Source organism: Carlito syrichta, unplaced genomic scaffold (assembly GCF_000164805.1).
Source record: "Carlito syrichta isolate Samal-C Ts95f unplaced genomic scaffold, Tarsius_syrichta-2.0.1 Scaffold63326, whole genome shotgun sequence".
NCBI lineage: Eukaryota > Metazoa > Chordata > Mammalia > Primates > Tarsiidae > Carlito > Carlito syrichta.
Genome location: NW_007007422.1, coordinates 167,290 through 187,321, shown reverse-complemented (window position 1 = coordinate 187,321; position 20,032 = coordinate 167,290). Strand labels below are relative to the sequence as shown.

At 42.8% G+C, this 20,032-nt stretch overlaps 1 protein-coding gene across 1 annotated transcript in view; it reads right to left on the bottom strand.

Annotated features, from left to right (window-relative positions):
- Positions 1 to 2,006: 2,006 nt before the first annotated feature.
- Positions 2,007 to 20,032, bottom strand: part of LOC103252389 (lysine-specific demethylase 4E-like) — a 34,016-nt gene continuing 15,990 nt past the window's right edge. Inside the window, exon 5 of the mRNA XM_021708634.1 lies at positions 2,007 to 2,174. Within this exon, the coding sequence (XP_021564309.1) occupies positions 2,007 to 2,174 (168 nt within the window). The remainder of the gene's footprint in view (positions 2,175 to 20,032) is intronic.

The following is a 20,032-nucleotide window of genomic DNA, read 5'->3' as shown; positions in this document are numbered from 1 at the left end:
TTTATATGCCTCAGAATAGGCCTTTCCATCAAGAAAGTCTTCATCTGTGGTGAAAAGGGAACGCTCCTACACTGTTGGTGGGAGTATAAATTAGTACCACCTCTGTGGAAAACAGTATGGTAATTCCTAAAAAATCTAAAAATTGACCTCCCATATGACCCCGCAACCCCCCTACTGGAAATATACCCGGAGGGACTCAAATCACTCTATGAAAAAGATACCTGCACATGCATGTTTATGCAGCATTATTCACAATAGCAAAAACATAGAACCAACCATGCTGCCCATCAAAAGAGAACTGGATTTTAAAGGGATGGCATTGGGGGCACATGGGGGCATATACACCCTGGAATATTATGCAGCCATAAAGAAGGATAAAATTATGAACTTTACTGCATCTTGGATGGACTTAGAGTGTATAATACTGAGTGATCTATCACAGAAACAAAGAACCGAATATCACATTTTCTCACTCATAAGCAGACCTTGAACAACGATCATAATACTTTAAGAAAGGGATTGAAAGTAGTGAGAAACTGCCAGGGCAGAGGAGGGTACACCCCATCAACAAGGGTACCTGCATAATGAAAATTTGTATACCTAACCCTAAATTGTACCCCATCTATTTAAAATAAAAATTTTTTTCAAAATCAAAAACATAAAAGAAAGTCATTATATATTTATGGAAATAAGACACAGACACATACAAAGTTAAACAGAAAATTGAGAGGAAAACAACAGCGTCATGCAATTTATATCAGTTGCTAAATAAATGGTAGAAATAAAAAGAGCAACAGAAATTTAGACGAAGGAAGGGCACAGTGGGTGCAGTCAGGAAAAACTCTTGGAGAAAACAGACTAGACTTGAATTGGAACTTGAAGGATGTGCAAGATTTTTGATAGATTTAGTGAAATAGAAAGGTCAGTCAAGCCTTAGCGAGATTTCTTTTTTTTTTCTTTTTCTTTTCTTTTTTTTTTTTTTGAGTTAGAGTCTCACTCTGTCGCCCAGACTGGAGGGCAGTGGCCGCTCCCGGCCACCGCAGCCTCGACCTGCTGGGATCCGGCGATCCTTCCACCTCAGCCTTCCGAGTAGCCGGAATTACAGGTACGTGCTACCACGCCCAGCTAATCTTTTGATTTATTGTAGAGATGAGGTCTCTCTGCCCAGGCGGGTCTCGAACCCGCAGGCTCAGGCAATCCACGCACCTCAGCCTCCCAAAGGCGCAGGATTACAGGCTGAGCCACCAGGCCCGGCTGTTAGCAAGATTTCTATACAAAGGCACGCCAGTCTGGGCGACAGAGTGAGACTCCAACTCAAAAAAAAAAAAAAAAAAAAGGAGTTATCAGAGAAGGGGGATCTGAATGTGTCCGAGCAAGGGGTTCCCGTGTGTTTGTCACTTGCCTTTTTAGACTGTAGACCTCTGGGAGTTGGGATCATCTCTCGTACTTCTTGTCTACCTTAGTTATAACGGGAGGTCCTTGGTAGTGTCTGCTAACTAGTACTCTGGTGATCATGATGGCAGCCATGGAAAAAGCGGGAGAGAGGAGCAAAGGGATGGCATTGGGGGCACATGGGGGCACGTCTGCCTAGGCTGAGGGGAACCTCTTCTGTGAATGCAGGAAGGGAAGAGAGGGGGCAAAGGAGGGGCTGGGAATGGAGGGTTCTCAAGGAAGTCGTGGTCTGCTTCTCTGGCTAGAGAAGAAGCCCAGAGTATGGGAAGAGTCGCAAAGGTTTTCAGCCTCCTGAGGTTACTGTGCCAGGAAAGAGGGAAGAAAGGTTGAAAAGAAAGGAAGGCCCCGTGGAATCCAGACAAGTTAATGGGGCAGGGCCAGCTCTGCTGAGGCCAGGGTTTGAGTTTTTGCACTTACTGTACTGGCAAGGATGTGCAGTCTAGGGACAGGAGCAAAGAAAGAACTGGCCTAGGTGTGGTGGCTGTGGAGTACAGAAGCCTTGTCACTGCAAAACAGATTGTAGTACCTGACCTCAGAGTCCAGGTGTGTAGAGGCTAAGGGTTGCAGGTGATGGCTAAAGGCACTGCTGATTGAGTCACGTTCCATGCTGCCAGCTCTTCCCCGTTCCTGGGCCGCATGGCCCGGTGTTCTTCCCTCCTACGGGGGAGGTGCACATGCTCCAATAAAGTTTGTACACTTTCAAAAAAAAAGGCGCTGCTGATCTACAGAGACCAAGGGGTGCAGGTACAGGTAGAGAGCAAGACAGGTTGAGGGGTCACAAGGAGAGGGCAGAGGCTGGGGAGGAGCAGCATGACGGTAGCTCGAAGGTGCTGGGCCAGGTGTGGCCCTGCTGAGGATGGGCTAGTATGAGTGGAGACAGCACCCAGGAACTTTGGGACATAAGTGGGCAGTTGAGGCCGGCAGGCTGGCCACCAAGGACAAAGCAGAGGAATTTGCCACTGCACTGAGACTATATGTTTATCCATCCATCTGAAACACTAAATTGAAGGGTCAAGGCCAGTGCCCAATTATCTCTGTGTTCCCACACCTAGCACAATGGCCCCTCACACCAGGAAGCAACTGGTACTTATTGAAAGAATAATCTCTCTGTCTCTCTCTCTCTCTTTCTCTCTCTCTCGCCTCAGGGTCTTACTCTGTGGCCCAGGCTGGAGAGTAGTGACATGATCACAGTGATCATCGCTCATGGCAGCCTCGACCTCCTGTGCACCAGCAATTCTTCCACCTCAACACCCCAAGTAGCTGAGCCAACAGGTGTGTGCCACCACATCCAGCTAATTGTTCTTATTTTTTGTAGAGATGAGGTTCCACTATGTTGCCCAGGCTGGTCTCAAACTCCTGAGCTCAGGCAATCCAACCACACTGACCTCCCAATGTACTGGGATTACAAAGGCATGAGCCACCGTGAAAGAATAATCTAATTTGAACTTCATAGCAATCTTCTGATGCACACAAGATTTCCTCTAATTTGCAGACAAAGCTCCAAAGAAAACTGGGTGTAGTTCTGCTCAGAGATCTGCCACATGAAAATGGTGGTCCTAACAAAGGACTGTCAAATGAGTTGTTCAACTCTGCAATGATTCCCCATAGAGAGGGTGGAGTTTCCCTCCCCTGGGAATTTGAAGCTGGGGCTAGATAAGCATATGCAGAAGTTGATTCAGACAAGATCCCATGGTCAGGAGACCTAGTGAGCATCTATCTAACTCCATGGGGAAAAACAGGCTATTTCCTTTGGGGTTTGGTTTATTTTTCAACAAGAGTTAACAAATAGGATGAGCTGAATAGTGGGTGTTCCAATTTTGTTTCTGCTGTGTGAACTATGATACAGGCACACACATATACACTGGGCTATAAAAGAGATGCCATCACTGCTGCTGCCATCACTTGGTGGGTGGCAGCAGCCTTCCTTACAAGGAATCATGAGTGCAGCTGATGATGGGAACATCAGATAATCTTATCAGAGCTACACAGTACCTACAGGTCCTCTGCTTTGCCACATGCAGTAGATTAGATCTGAGGCTTGGGTTGAGTTCTGGGAGAACTCACTGTGTAAAATACCCAGAGAGGAAAACAGAGGCTGGTGGGGCCACAACAGTAGATTAAGGACATTTGAGGAGGAGTAGACCATGAGGTCTTTCAGCTCTCAGGAAAGAAAGAAACAAAGTTCTGACCCACTCATTTAAGAAGAAAAAAATTCTCCCTGCTTGGCATCTAAAATATTCTTTATCCTCTTGGGAATAGACACAGCTTTAGAAAAACTAGAAGGATGCTCATTTATCTTTCTTCGCCCTTCCTTCCCTCCTTCCTTCCTGCCTTCCTTCTTTTCCTATCTTATTTTTTTCCTTCCTTCTTTTCTTTCAAGAGAAATGCAGAGCTTTTCATTTCCTGAACATACCTTCCGCACTGAGCAGGGCTTTCTGGTTCTCTCCACTGCCTTCCTTCCAGAGAATCACCCTCCCCCTGTACTCTCAGTGACACTCACACATCTTCCTGCCTATGGGAAGGAGGTGGCATTTCCATCACTGGCCTGTGCTGTGCACAACCCCATAGGTGTCCATGAAGTGTATGGATACAAAGACACATGGCTAAAGAGTTCTCTCCTCCTAAGTCAGAAGATGGTAGAAGGGAAGAAAGAAAGAAAGAGTGTTCCAATTCCATTTCAGACTGTTTTTTTTTTCTTGAAAACTTGAAAAAAATAAAAGGGGGAATTTTAAAAATGCACCAACTCTAAACTGGCAATAAATGCAGGTAAGAAAGTCCTTCATGGAGGCCAGTGGTTGGCCTCTAGGACACAGACTCCCCAGGGACCCTCTGGCTCTGAGTTTCAGACTCCTTCTAAGAGCCTAAGAAAATATGCTGATTCTTTAAGACCATTCCAGACTGCAGTTCCTTCTCAGGTTACATCACCCTTGGTCTTCTTTGGTTTCTTTCCTCCTTACTCACAGAAACTTATTTTCCAGAGCAATTATTCTTAGCATTGACTATGTGGTACAGGATTCAGAAAAGTCTGTTAATCTGAGACGTCTGCATGTCTCCTTTTTTCCACCTTCTGAGTTCAGACAAGATCTTAGGACTGGCTGTACATCACAATTCCCTGGAAGTTAAAAAAAAAAATTCCCTCAGGCTTCACCCAGGTCTACTAAATCAGAATAAGAAACAATAAAAAGAACCCCCTCTCCCAGCAGCAGGATGTTTTTAAAGTTCCCAGATGATTCTAACATGATTCTAAGCTGGAAACTACCGGGCTTAGATCTTTATTAGATGCCCATTTATCAGCCTCTGATGGAAGTAAGCCCCTGTCTTGACAGTCGCTACAGGAAACTAGCGATGTCTCCTTAAATCAGCAGTTCTTAACATTCTGTTTGTATTAGAAGCAACTTGGTCCTTGCTAAAAATGCAGATGCCTGTGCTTCACAACAGAGAAATATTCAGTTGGTCTGGGATAGGCTCCGATAGGCATTTTAACCATCATCCCAGGTGATACCAATGAGGGATGTGGGGACTGTCCATGAGTTCCACACTTAAAAACATATGTTTAAGTCATCTTTGGGATTGCCCTGGATGGGCTTAATCTAGTGACATGATCTTAAGACTTTGTGGAGGAATTATCCATAAATTGCAAGAGTTGTGATGATAAAACCAAGTTAGAGAACAAAATACTATGGGCCATTTGGCTCCTACACCTACTAAATCAGCTTATATTCTGATCATATAACGTGTAAACATGAACTTCCTCCCTTATTCACATGTGGAATGAGAAGTCTACTTTTTCGCTATGTATGCTCTTTTGAACACCTCACCACTCTAACTCCTTCAATAACATCCTAAGACTCCCTGCTTAAACAACACACTGGCATATTCAGGGACTTCCTTCCTAAATTCCTCCAGCCTCTTCCCTCAAACCTTCCCTTGTATTCTATCAAAATATGTCAGTCCCCACCTCCACTCATGTCAGTTACACAGTTCTAATGCAAATGCTCTCTGCTTCCCTCTACAACTGCCCCAATCACTACCTGCAGGGATGCCTTCACCATTCCTCTCTGCTACCTAAATCCTACCTGGATGCCAAGGCCTGGCTCCAGCTTCACTGCTCCTGCACTGGGTGTTCTCCTTTGCCTTCTAGATGCATTCTCCATTTTTCTGCTCTGTATCCTGGGAGGCTGACTTATACAGGAGACTGACTTTCAGGGACCATATTATCTGAGCTCTGTTGCCTTCTGGCTTCTAGCAGTGGTACTCTCACAGCCACCGTAGCCTCGACCTGCTGGACTCAGGTGATCCTTCCACCTCAGCCTTCCAAGTAGCTGGAATCATAAGTGTGAGCCACCATACCCAGCTAATTTTTGATTTATTGTAGAGACAAGGTCTTGCCATGTTGCTCAGGCTGGTCTCAAACTCCTGAGCTCAGGCAATCCTCTCATCTCTGCCTCCCAAAGTGCTAGGATTATAGGTGTGAGCCACTACACCGCCGGGAGCCCTCTGGCTTGGGAGTAGATCAGAGGAGCATCCCAGGGGACAGAGAGAAGGAATTTCTCCTAAATTCCTCAAGAAAAGAGTATTAATGTGCAACAATAACAACGAGGGCAGTATAAAGCAGCTGAACCCAGAGAAAGAGCTGGGACCAGTCTCAGATAAGGGGGAGATAGAGCAGGAATGTGTGAAATAAAGGACATCTCAGTGATAATACAGGGTCAGATCTAGTAGCATGATAACACTCATCCCAGTTGCCTGTTCCTAGGCAGTCACGATCTGGGAAGCAAAGGTCACTTATTCCTTCAACACACTTAATGTGTATGTATCGAGTGTTTAGGCGCAATGCAAAGTGCCTTTTGCACACACTGTCTCACTGAATCTAACTCCTCTGTAGGATGGGGACAATTTATTAGCCCCATGCCACAAGTGGGGAATTAAACTCCATCAGATGTGGTAACATTTTCAAGGTCACACAGCTGGGAAATGGCAGAGCTGGAACTCAACCCAATTTTGTCTCACTATAAAACTCATTTTCTTAACCATTCTGTATGTTCAGTCCTTGTCCCTTAGGGACTAAGAGTCTAGTGAGTTAAGTAAACCACCTCTTGGTCATGATCTGCCTTCCCAACTAAGTAATAAGACACCTAGGGGTAGAGATTGTGTCTTGCTCCAACAATGTCTTGGACTCCTATTTCTTGGCTTAGCCCTGAGATCTCAATAAATTGTTTTTATGCTGGTGAAAATGACAGCATTGATTCAAGTATCAATCAGCAGCCAGATGTCTGAGGATTAATCCTTTGTAATGCTAAGAGTCTAGAGTTGCTAACCAGGAATGAATAAATGAACAAATGATTTAAAAAAAAAAAACATGGAAAGCTTGTTTCTGTCACTGAAGTTCCATGTAATCCCATGCCTACTTTTTAAACCTATATTCATTGACAGAGAAAAGAACAATGTCACAACAAATTCTTGCATATGATTGGTTATGACCACATTCATTGTGTAAATGGTTAGGATCACTGAGAGGAAACACACACACACACACACACACACACACACACACACACACACACACACGCCAGTCTTCCTAGTTTCTTTTGCTGTAGGAAGAATGGAGCAGCAGAATGCTACCTAAAATTGACAGCAACCACTGTCAACTCAATTATGAGTCACCCTCATCTAAAAATTGGGAAAGTTCATAGCCTGTCTCCATGCAAGATTATAACTATAATAGATAGCCTTTCTCCAAAGCCAGCAAGCAACATTTACTCTTCATCTTGAGATTTTAGAGGAGTCTTGACAGCCCTTAGATTCTTTTCCATAGCTTAATATCTCTTTTTTTTATTTTAAAGATGTGGGGTACAACTCAGGATTAGGTATACAAGTGGTCATCATACAGGTAAAGTTTGGGCCTCCCTTTGGTTTCCACTTTGCCTGGTTTGAGATAAGTTCCCCTGATTGATGTTTTGTCCCCCACCCCCACCCCAGCAGTATCCTGCTACTGCCAATCCCTTTCTTACAGTATTATGGCAAATGTTCAGGGTCCGCTTATGAGTAAGAACATGTAGTACTCTGTTCTTCGTTTCTGTGACAGATCACTGAGTATGATAGAGTCTAAATCCATCCAAGTTGTTGCGAAGCCCATGTTTTTGTCCTTCTTTATGGCTGTGCAATATTTCGTTGTGTGTACGTACCATAATTTTTAAGTCCAGTCCAGTTTCGATGGGCAGCATGGTTGGTTCCAGGTTTTTGCTATTGTGAATAGTGCTGCAATAAACTTGCAGGTACAGGTTTCATTTTTGTAGAGTGACTTGAGTTCCTCTGGGTATATTCTCAGTATGATGATTGTTGGGTCATTTGGAAGGTCAACATCTAGTTCTTTTAGAAATCACCACACGGTGCCATCTTGCGAACCAGCCGCGCGACCAGAAAGCAGCTTAATATCTCTTACTACTAGAAAACACTTTATCTGCATCCAACTTAAATCCCCCTCAAGCTATTTAAACCTAGCACCTCTTTTTCTTAAGCACAAAATAGACCCCATCTGCTTCTCAATGCCATGTAATAAATATAATTTGAGGTTAATAAATCCACCCTCAGGCAAAATAATCTCCCTCTCTTTGATACTTTCTCCTGAGTTTTATGAATGCAGCTTTTCTTCAAGGCCCTCTAAACATGAGACTGTCCGGCAGAGGGTTTAGCAGAACACCGGATTAGAAATGTGGAGATCAATCAGCTCTGCCACTTACTGGCTTTGTGACTTTGGGCAAATCAATGACTCCCTGGGCCTCTGCCTCCTATAAGAGGAAAAGGATGATGTCTCCTGTGTGGAAATACGCAAAGGGGAAAGAAGGTAAGATTCTTACAAGCTATCTCTGAGTTATATATAATAGATTCTTAAAAGAAAAATGCAGTAAGCTGGGCTCGGTGGCTCAGCTTGTAATCCCAGCACTTTGGGAGGCTGAGGTGAGTGGATTGCCTGAGCCCACAGGTTCGAGACCCATCTGGGCAACTTGGCGAGACTTCATCTCTACAATAAATCAAAAAATTAGCCGGGCGTGGTAGTGCATGCCTGTAGTTTCAGCTACTTGGAAGGCTGAGGCGGAAGGATTGCCGGAGACCAGCAGGTCGAGGCTGCGGTGGCCGGGAGCGGCCAGTGCACTCCAGTCTGGGTGACAGAGTGAGACTCCAACTAAAAAAAAAAAAAAAAAAAGAGAAATGAAGTAGACTTTATATTTAAAGTTCCCAGGTCTTCTATTTCTAACTTAAAATGCCTAATGAAATCAGTTGTTTACATTTGTGTGCAAACTCACCCACTAAAAGGCTCCCTACGCTCTCCTACCCCATGGTGTGTGGTGGTTGTGTGAGGAGTTTGTTAGATGTGGCTTCACAGAGTCCAAAGGGATGCTGGATTTTGTGAAATAGAATAAAAAGCATGCAATGGTACACCTGTCTCCAGGTGTAATGGAAATTTCTGGAATGTTGCATACATACACACACACAAACTGTGAAGATTGGTCATCTGCAGCACACAGTATCTTTTCTTCATATGCTTCTGAAATGCTCAAATTTTTTACCATGATTATATTACTTTTATAATCATAAAAAAACTAAATATAATAAACCACTCCTACCAACACAATAAAAAGACTAGTTGGAAATTGTCAGTCTAGATCTAGGGCTGCCCTGCCATAATAGGAATAAGATAGCACAGATTTCACATTTCACTGCCACCGTTCAATCCATATTTGCTAAGCGGTCACCACTCAACAACACTTATTAATCACATACTAAGTCCTGGCATTATACTAGACCACAACTGGTGACCATGTTGGCAACCTATCCCATGAGCCAATTCTAGCCTATGACCTGTTTCTATAAATTAACTGTTTTTGGAACACAGTCATATGCATTCATTTGTGTGTTGTCCGTGGCTGTTTTTGTGCTAAAACTGCATAGTTAAATGGCTCTGACAAAAAAATACATTGCCCACAAAACCTAAAATGTTTACTATTTAGCCCTTTACAGAACATGTTTGTTGTCCCTGTGTTAGACAATGAGAATTCAATTGTGAGCAACAATAGTCCCAGCCCCTGCCTTCATAGAATGTAGAGTCTAGTTGTGTGGCACTCAATTAGTCACACAAATGAATGTATAATTGCAACATACTAGCAAAGAAAGGTGTGTTTAGTGCTTCCAGAGAGTGTCATGGGCAGTTGACCTAATTGGGAAGATCATGGAAGGCAAAAAACACCAATAGGTAAACATATGGTCCTATGAAGGGGGAAAATGTGAACATTTTTAAAAGAAAAAAAGTAGGCCAGATGCGGTGGCTCAAGCCTATAATCCCAGCACTTTGGGAGGCCAAGGCAAGAGGATTGCCTGAGCCCACAGGTTCAAGACCATCCTAGGCAACATGTTGAGACCTCGTCTCTATAATAAATCAAACAATTAGCCAGGCATGGTAACACGCGCCTGTAGTTCCGGCTACTTGGAAGGCTGAGGCAGAAGCATTGCCAGAGCCCAGCAGGTCGACGCTGGGGTGGCTGTGAGCAGTGTGTCACTGCACTCCAGCCTGGGCAACAGAGTGAGACGCTGATTCAAAAAGAAAAGTGACTGGACTCGGTGGCTCAGCTTATAATCCCAGCACTTTGGGAGGCCAAGACGAATGGATTGCCTGAGCCTGAGGGTTCGAGACCCGCCCGGGCAACTTGGCAAGACCTCGTCTCTACAATAAATTAAAAATTAGCCGGGAGTGGTAGTGTGCGCCTATAGTTCTGGCTACTTGGAAGGCTGAGGCGGAAGGATCACTGGAGCCCAGGAGGTAGAGGCTGCGGTGGCCAGGAGCATGCTACTGCACTCCAGTCTGGGCAACAGAGTGAGACTCCAACTCAAAAAAAAAAAAAAAAAAAGTAAGCAGGAAGAAGCCAAAGAGGCCAGAGTTAAAGACCTACAAGGTGGGTGACACCAGATAAAGTTAGAAAGGGACGAGGGGACAGACCATGCAGGACTCTAGTAGACCACGATAAGTTCTGTCCTCATCTGAAGAGAAATGGGTGATCCTGAAGGGTTTCTAAAGAGGCCAAGGGAGACACAATGATATGAGTGCTTTGAGAGGTTTCTCTAACTTCACAGTGAAGAAAGGCTGGAGCAGAACCAGGTAGAATTAGTTAACTAATCAGAAAGCTGCTTTGCAAAGACTTAGACAAGTGATGGAAGCTTGGGCCTCTGAGTATAGAAGATAAATCTTGTACAGGACTGTCCACTGAGGTGCAGAAAGTAAGATCTTCAACAGTCCCAAATAGTCCATGTCTATGAAGGAGATGTGTCTGATGCCATGATGGGTATCATGATTTCAGACATAAGAGAGATATCCAAGAATGAGAAAAATCTTTTTTTATGGTTCATGAACTTGACTTTCCTTTTCCCATGCTTCTGTGTGTCCTGAAACCATTGTTCATGCCCAATCTTTCAGAAACCTCAACTGCAGCTATTTCTTTATGTGGTCCCTCTTCAGTCATACACCCCGGTCCATTCAACCAACAAATCTGATTTGGATCAATTCCTTCCCTTCATTATAAATACTGAGACAACAGCAAGCAGATTTCCTGAAACCAATGCTGCCATTTCACAAACACATGGGGAGGCACATTCACCAAGCTGCACTGAAGTCAGGATATGAGGACAAAGGGAAGAATTTGGCCAGGCACAGTGTCTCACACCTGTAATCTCAGCACTTTGGGAGGCAGAGGTGAGAGAATTGCTTGAGCCCAGGGGTTCGAGACCAGCCTAGACAGCTTGGCAAGACCTCGTCTCTACAATAAATCAAAGTAGTTCCAGCTACTTAGAAGGCTGAGATGGAAAGATTGCCTGAGCCCAGCAGGTAGAGGCAGCAGTGGCCATGAGCATGCCACTGCACTCCAACCTGGGTGACAGAGTGAGACTCTGACTCAAAGACAAAAAGGAAAGAACTTGCAAAAGTGGAGGACTTCAGGTTACTAAACAGTCATGAAGGAAAAAAGAAGTTTCTACACTTTCAAGGAGCTGGATGTTCTGAGTAAGAGCAAAGTTCTTCTCCTGGTCCCAAAATAGGGCTTATTGCATTACCAGGTTAGTAAGCTTCCACATGTGCTGAGTTCTGCTGGTTTTCCTCCCATGGTGGGGGAGCCAAGCTGACTGCATAGAAAGGGCTCCTGAACTGACTGAGACTGGAAGATGGATGAGTGGGTCCTGTTGCCTCTGTTCAAGAGTTGGAGCTCCAAAGGGCATAATCGACTTGCACCCCTTCACCCCAGGGCCACTGGCAATTGGTCAGGAGCTGGGCCCTCAGGCTCACGTACTGCGTCCAACTCAACAGGCTCCCTGGCAGCAATGGCCCCAGATCCCCAGAGATGCAAGACCCTACCCCCTACTCTCTTATCTTTGCCACACTCATTGAGACCCAGGGAACAATACCTTTTGCTCAAAAGAATTAACACTGTTTTTAGATGATCCATTTCCCTCAGCCCCAACCTGGTGGTGCCCTATGGGAAATATCAGCTTGCATTAGGACAACATGAAATGCTCAAGATGTCTTAGAATACACCAAGATAGCCGGGCGCCTGTGGCTCACGCCTGTTATCCCAGCACTTTGGGAAGCCAAAGTGAGAGGATTATCTGAGCCCACAGGTCCGAGACCAGCCTGGGCAACTTGGTGAGACCTCATCTCTACAATAAATCAAGAAAAATTAGCTGGGCATGATGGCAATATTTAGCAAACTGTAATACATCCCTGCAACAGGCACAAAGGCTCACTGGAGGCAGTAAGTCTATGACATACATTGACATATGACTGTGGGGTTGGGAACATGCCCTGGTCTACAAAATTCTAATAATGAACATATGAACTTTCAAAAGAGGAACTTCATTCAAGTGCATTCAACAGGAGCTCACCCAACATTCTAACAGGTTTGGTAACAGAGGGAGCTCCATGTGTGCTCTGGTATCAGACAACTCAGGTTCAACCCCAGCCCTGCTTCTTCTTAGCTATGAGAATATGGAACAATAATTTTACCTCTCTGTAGCTCAATTTCCTCCTCTGTCTAAGGAGAATAATAACAGCACCTAATTCCTATGGTGATTGTGAGGATTAAGTGAAATTACATGTGGAACAAAAGTAAAAAAAGACAAGAAAAGCAACTGTTACATGATAAGCACCCAATGAACCTTAGACCATGGTTATTTGAAGCTCAAAATTATTGTGCACAATTTGATGAGTTTGGACATATGCAAACACCCATGATACCATCACCACAATCAAGGTAACAGACATATCCAACATCTCCCAAAGTTTCCTTGCATTCATTTTTTAAAATGTGTGTGTGTCTGAGATACCACCTAACTCCAGTCAGAATGGCAATTATCAACAACTCAAAAAATAACAGCTGCTGGAGAGGGTGTGGTGAAAAGGGAACACTTCTACACTGTTGGTGGGAGTGTAAACTAGTGCAACCTCTGTGGAAAGCAGTGTGGCGATTCCTAAAAGCTCTAAAAATTGACCTTCCATATGACTCTGCAATCCCCCTACTGGGAATATACCCTGAAGAACACAAATCACTATATAAAAAAGATACCTGCACACGTATGTTTATTGCAGCATTGTTCACAATAGCAAGAACCTGGTGAAGGACAATGGCGCCAGTGAGACTCGGTACCCTTTGAGGCCAAGAGATTTATTAGAGCAGCGGCTACAGGGAGAGGGAAGGAGGTCTGTAACCGCCTGGTGGGAAAAGGGAGTGAGAGAGAGAGGGCGAGAGAGAGGTCTGTATTTATCAGTTTTGGGAGGGGGCGGCCTGTGCTCTCTGAGCCTGGCCGTGCCAGCCAGAGCCATCTTAGGGTCTTTATTGGAGGGAGCTATGAGGCAGTATTCCTATAGGGAGATAATGTTTGTACATGAGTTTTTAAGTTTCGCGCGCGCACGGGAGAGGCAGGAATTTATGGCCTGTGTTGTCTTTGTTAGGTTCCCTAGTGTTGGCGCCATCTCGGGAGACATCCTTCTGGCTGTTCCCCGTACCTTTCACCTGGAAACAACCATGCTGCCCATCAAAAGAGGACTGGATTAAAAAAATGTGGTACATATACACGATAGAATACTATGCAGTCATAAAAAAGAACAAAATCATGAATTTCGCTGCAACCTGGATGGAACTAGAGTCTGTAATACTGAGTGACCTCTCACAGAAACAAAGATCCGAATATCACATGTTCTCACTCATATAATGGACCTTGAACATCCAATGCAATACTATAAGAAAATGACTGACTGTACTGGGAAACTATGGGGGGGAGGAGGATGGGATTAACAGTAGCAAACATCTGTCGGGGAATGGGAAAACACCTCTTATCAACAGGTTGCCTGAATGAAATGTAATTGTACACCTAACCCTTAACTGTACCCCACAAAACCATAATAAAAAATACTGATTAATAAAAAAAATTTTTTAAAAATGTGTGTGTGTGTGTGTGTGTGTGTTAAGGACATTTAACATGAGATCTACCCTCATAACACATTTTGAAGTACACACTACAGTATTGTCAACTATAGACACTATATTGTACAGCAGATCTTTAGAACGTATTCACTTAGTATAATTAAAACTCTATACCCATTGAACAACAGTTCATCTTTTCCCTACCCAAATATGAAAAACTGAAACCTTAAATGCTCCAAAATCAGAAACTTGTTGAACACTGGTATGACACTCAAAAGAAATGCTCACGGGAACATTTCAGATTTTCAGATTTAGGATGCTCAACCAGTAAATATAATTCAAATATTCCAAAATTTTTTTTAAAAATCCAAACTCTGCAACACTTCTGGTCCCAAGAATTTCAGATGAGGAAGACTCAACTGTATTGTATTCCTGCTCCTATGAGCAAGGGTGTGTTTTTGATATGGCCCCAAACCAGCTCCTCCTTTTGTGTCCTCTTCTTACTTATGGCAACTCCATTCTGCTGACTGTTCAAGTCCAAAGCCTTGGAGTCATATGAGACTCTTTCTTTTCTCTCACCCCAAAGTCTCTTAGCTCATTCTTCAAAATATTTCCAGAATGACACCGTCACCAACCTGCCACGCACAATGCTATCACCTTGGTCCAAGATACCATTGTCCCTTGTTGGATTGCTGAAATCTCTTAACTGGTCTCTGCTTCTCTCCTTAATCCCCTAAGTCTGTTCTCAATGCAGCAGCCAAGATAATTCTATTAAAATGTAAGTCAGATCATGTCAAACCCTACGCTCAGAACCTTGCATGATGGCTTCTCATGCAGAGTAAAACCCAAATTTCCTACAAATAGTCCAGAAGGACCTACGTGATTTGTCATGCTCCTCTCTACCTCTCCAACCTCATCACCTGCTACTCTCCTCGTGTATCTTTCTCTAGTCACTCTGGCCTCTTAGTTCTTCCTCAAACATAAGGCACGTTCATGCCACACGGCCTTTGCACTTACTATTGTCTCTGCCTGGAATGATCATCCCCCAGATACTTACATGACTGGCATTGTCACTTCCTTCAGATCTGTACCTAAAAGTCACCTCCTCAGTGATCTCTCCCCTGGAAACTCCTTTTAAAATCTCTCCTTTTCCTTGATATTTTCTTTTTTTTTTTTTGAGTTGGAGTTTTACTCTGTCGCCCAGAATGGAGTGTAGTGGCATGCTCCTGGCCACCGCAACCTCGCCCTGCTGGGCTCCGGTGATTCTTCCACCTCAGCCTTCCAAGTAACCGGAACTATAGGCATGCACTACCACACCTGGCTAATTTTGATTTATTGTAGAGACAAGGTCTTGCCAAGTTGCCCAGGTGGGTCTGGAACCCGTGGGCTCAGGCAATCCACTCACCTCAGCTTCCCAAAGCGCTGGGATTATAGGCTGAGCCACCTAGTCCGGCATCCTTGGTATTTTCTATCTTCCTTCTTTGCTTTTTTCTCCTTGGCACTGTTACTGTTTAATAAGGCATGTCTTTTATTATTTGTTTTTATCATCGATTTCCTCTATTAGATATTAAACCCCATGAGAGCAGGCATTTTTGACTGTCTGGTTCACTACTCTATTCCCAGGGCTTAGAATAGTGCCTGACACATAATAGATGTTTAAGAAATATTTGTTGACTAAAATTAATTCATCAACAGAGGCCCAGGGCTAAAGCACTAAGTGTCCCTGCCAAGTGAAGGCCAATCAAAACAAGATCCATCATCCCTAAATTTAAAGTGTAAGTCAACTGAAACATAATTTAATTTATATTTTCAAATATAGTTCAGCCATCTGTTTATTCTGCAAAATGAAATGGACCCATATTTTCAGTTTTGATTAAAAATGCAAACTACCCTCAGCTCGACCTGTTTTGATTGAGTCACACGTCTGTCCAACACTGGGTCAATAAATGCGTGACTAGAATATGAAATGGTGATTCTATTTTGGGTTAGAGTTTTACTCTGTCACCCAAGCTGGAGTGCAATGGTACTCTCACGGCCATCACAGCCCCAACTTGCTGGACTCAGGCAATCCTTCCACCTCAGCCTTTCAAGTAGCTGGAACTACAATCGTATGCCACCATGCTTGACTGATTTTTTTTTTTTTTTAATTGTAGAGGCAAGATCTTGCCAAGTTGCCCAGGCTGGTCTCGAACCCCCGAGCTCAGGCAATTCTCTCACCTCTGCTTCTCAAAGTGCTGGGATTATAGGTGTGAGCCACTGCACTTTGCTCCAAATGATTCTTCTATCCCTGGTTCAGCCTATGAGTCAGTTTCTTTTTTATTTCTTCTTCCTGTCAATGGCCAAATAGATATATCAGCAGGCAATGAATTATTGCCATGACAGTCATCAAGTTTTATGGAATGAAAAGGGTAACTAACCACTCAGGCAATATAATACTCATCTTGATTCAAGGAGCAAGACCAGATTACGGGGAAGTGAGTGGTTATCGGCAAGTAAGAAAGTTTATTTTTTCATATTTTCACTTTTAGAACTGGCAGTTTACAAGTCACTCTATAAAAAAGATACCTGCACACGTATGTTTATCGCAGCGTTGTTCACAATAGCAAGAACCTGGAAACAACCATGCTGCCCATCAAAAGAGGACTGGATTTAAAAAATGTGGCACATATACACGATAGAATACTACGCAGCCATAAAAAAGAACAAAATCATGAATTTCGCGGCAACCTGGATGGAACTGGCGTCTATAATACTGAGCGACCTCTCACAGAAACAAAGATCTGAGTATCACATGTTCTCACTCATATAATGAACCTTGAACACCCAATGTAATACTATAAGAAAATGACTGACGGTACTGGGAAACTATGGAGGGGGGATTAACAGTAGCAAATATCTGTCTGGGGATGGGGAAATACCTCTTATCAACAGGGTGCCTGAATGAAACGTAATTGTACACCTAACCCTTAACCGTATCCCACAAAACCATAATAAAAATAATGATAAAAAAAACAATGATCAGAAGAAAATCTTACATACTCATATTTAGAAAATATAATAAAATAAATTATTTCAACAACAACAACAAAAAAGAACTGGCAGTTTAAAAGGAAGAGAAATTTGAAACCCAAAGAATAAAATCTTTATTCCCCAAGGAAAGCTCCATCCAATCACCATGAACTAATAGCTGAGCAAATAGCAATCTGAAGCTGGGATTTTCAGAATGGTTTATCAGTAGCAAAGCCATAAACCATCCAAAGAACTGCAATAATAGTTCAGTAAAATAAAAATAAAATAACAAATCTAGACAGCCAGTTTGGATTCTGGAGAGAAAACAGTGGGACAGAGTAGAAAAAGAGCCAAGAATTGAGCATTCATAAGCTTCATGGCTTCATGGCTTTGCCATCTAGCAGCTGTGTGACCTTAGATAAGTTACTTACCACCCTGAACCTCAGTTTCCTAAACTATAAAACACAAATCATAATGCCTAGAGTTGTTACACAAATGAGATGAATTAGATTGTGATGACCTTTCTACATAGTAAGGAATCAATAAATGATGGTTCCTTTCCTGGATTGTCCAAATTTAAGTCTGAACAGAAAAGAATAATGTAGACCACTGTCACCACTGGGGTGTTTCTGGACAAAATGTCCCTGAAACCTTCTGCCAATATAGGGCAAGTACCTTAACTTGATCCTGAGGATGACCTGAGAAGTAAATGGAAACACGAAGAAAAAGTCAGAAGGAAAGGAGAAAATTTCAATGAAGGATACTATGTGTGACTCCTGTTTTTGCTGTTTGCACCAAAGTAAGGACGAAATTGTGATTGACTGGCTTTGGAATCATTCTTTTGAGTCGGGTGCGTCCTGGTCTCACCCAGGCCCAGCACAACAGACTAGAATATGCTCACGGTTTTGTGACAACATACCTTTTAGTTGCTCAGAAAAGACAGGGTGGAGACATCTTTGGTACCTGTTTGGTTTGTTTATTAATCACCTAAATCCATCCTCCATCCATTCATTCAATCTTTCATTCATTTAATCTCTCATCGTGCGTTTTCTAAGCATCTATTATATGAATGTGGAATATGTACCAAGTATTTGAGAAGATTCACAGATACATGTCTTACATTTTAGGAAAGATGTGTAGAATTGTAGGTGTGACCTTTTCATCCAAAATTTCACTCGTGTGTGTGTATATTTGTGCATACCTAGAATCTATTGGTGTAAGACCTTAATAAAGCATACACGTTAATATTTACCAAAAGCTTCAGATATTCCAGGTACCATGTTACGTGCTTGCCTCTGTTTCCTTGTTCATTTCTTACAACCACTCTATAAAGTAAACACTGTTGTTACCTTTAACAAACAGATCAAAAAATAAGACTGGAAAAATTTAAAGTCACAAATGAATAAGCTTGTTAGTGGCAGAGAAGAAATCTGAATTGTCTCTTAACTGTCTTAATTGTCTCTTAAGAAGTAAAAGAATCAAGATTGTCCTTTTCGCTGCATTCCTTCACAGTGTATGATGTCTTCTATTTATCTGTTCTATGACACAATGAAAAGAGGTAGAAGCAAGTAAATTGTATCTCTACCTGTTTCAGTTTGCATATCCAAGAAGCCACTGATAGAAATTAAAGATCAAGAACTAGGCCAGGCTCGGTGGCTCAGTGCTGTCATCCCAGCACTTTGGGAGGCCGAGGCAAGTGGGTTGCCTGAGCCGGCGGGTTTGAGACCAGCCTGGGCAACTTGGCAAGACCTCGTCTCTACAATTAAAAAAAAGAAAAATTAGCCAGGCACGGTAGCACGTGCCTGTAGTTCCGGCTACTTGGAAGACTGAGGAGGAAGGATCACCGGAGTCCAGCAGGTCAATGCTGGGGTGGCTGTGAGCATGCCACTGTACTCCAGCCTGGGCGACAGAGTAAGACTCCAACTCAAAAAAAAAAGAAAAAAAAAGGATCAAGGACTTAATCAAGCTTCTAACTTGTGACAAATGGTCATGTACATTTACTAAGATTTGAAATATGACCTTGCTGTGCCCTCTGGGAAAATGCCTTCATAGTTAGCCAGAATATCCCCTTCACCTCAGAGCCACTGACACTTCAACAACATTTTTGCAGTCAAATATGTACTCCCATCTGTCTTACAACTGTTGGGGATAGAAATTAGGATTCTCATATAAACGATGAGAATTAAAGTCCTGAGATCATTAATGCAGTGGATCCACTATGGGCTCAAAAATTCTCCATGGTGTCTCAGAAGAGCCCTGGACTGAGAGCAGTCAGGCATGAGTTTAAAAATAAGCTGTGTGACCTCAGGCACTTCGATTAACCTCTCTGAGTCAGTTTTCTCATCTCTATAATGAAGAGGATACAATCTCCCTCACAGCATTTTTGTAAGATTAAATAAATATACTAGTATTACTGAATATAAGGTCAGTTCCTTCCAGGATTCATGCTTATAAAATGATAGGCCTTATAGTATATTAGCTTCTGGCATGGATTGGCAATGTATTTTGGAAAGGTATCACTGGTATCTTATCTAAAAATCCTTCCATTATATAAGAAAGTAGTCAAGAAGCTAATAGGTCTGCACTAAACCAGAATCCAGGTCTCACTTGTATTAGTTTTCCTGTTCCAATCACTCTCCACACTCTAATCCCTGGAACTGCCATGTATTTCTCATTCATAATGTTCCCACTGCTTAAAATGTCCTCCTCCTTCCTGTCATCCTTCTGAACTCTGCCTTACCTTTCCAGGCACAGCACAAATTCATCCTGACCCTAAGGTTATCCCCTATCACCTCAAAGACAGATTAAATCTAATAGGACTTCACCTTTATTCAATTATAGCTTTTTGCTTATATCAACAGCTAGTATTTATGTGTCAGACACCTCTCTGAGAACTTTATTTTTTCATTTTAATTTATTATAGGAATGTGAGGGACAAGTGAGGATTAACTACATAAGTAGACTGCATGAAGGTGACATTTGGGCTTTTAACTGGCCCTCACACCCCCTCGTAATGAATAAGTGCCCTTTGTGTTTCTGAGAAATATATATATATATATATATATATATATATATATATATTTACAATAACTCATTGAATCCTCACAACC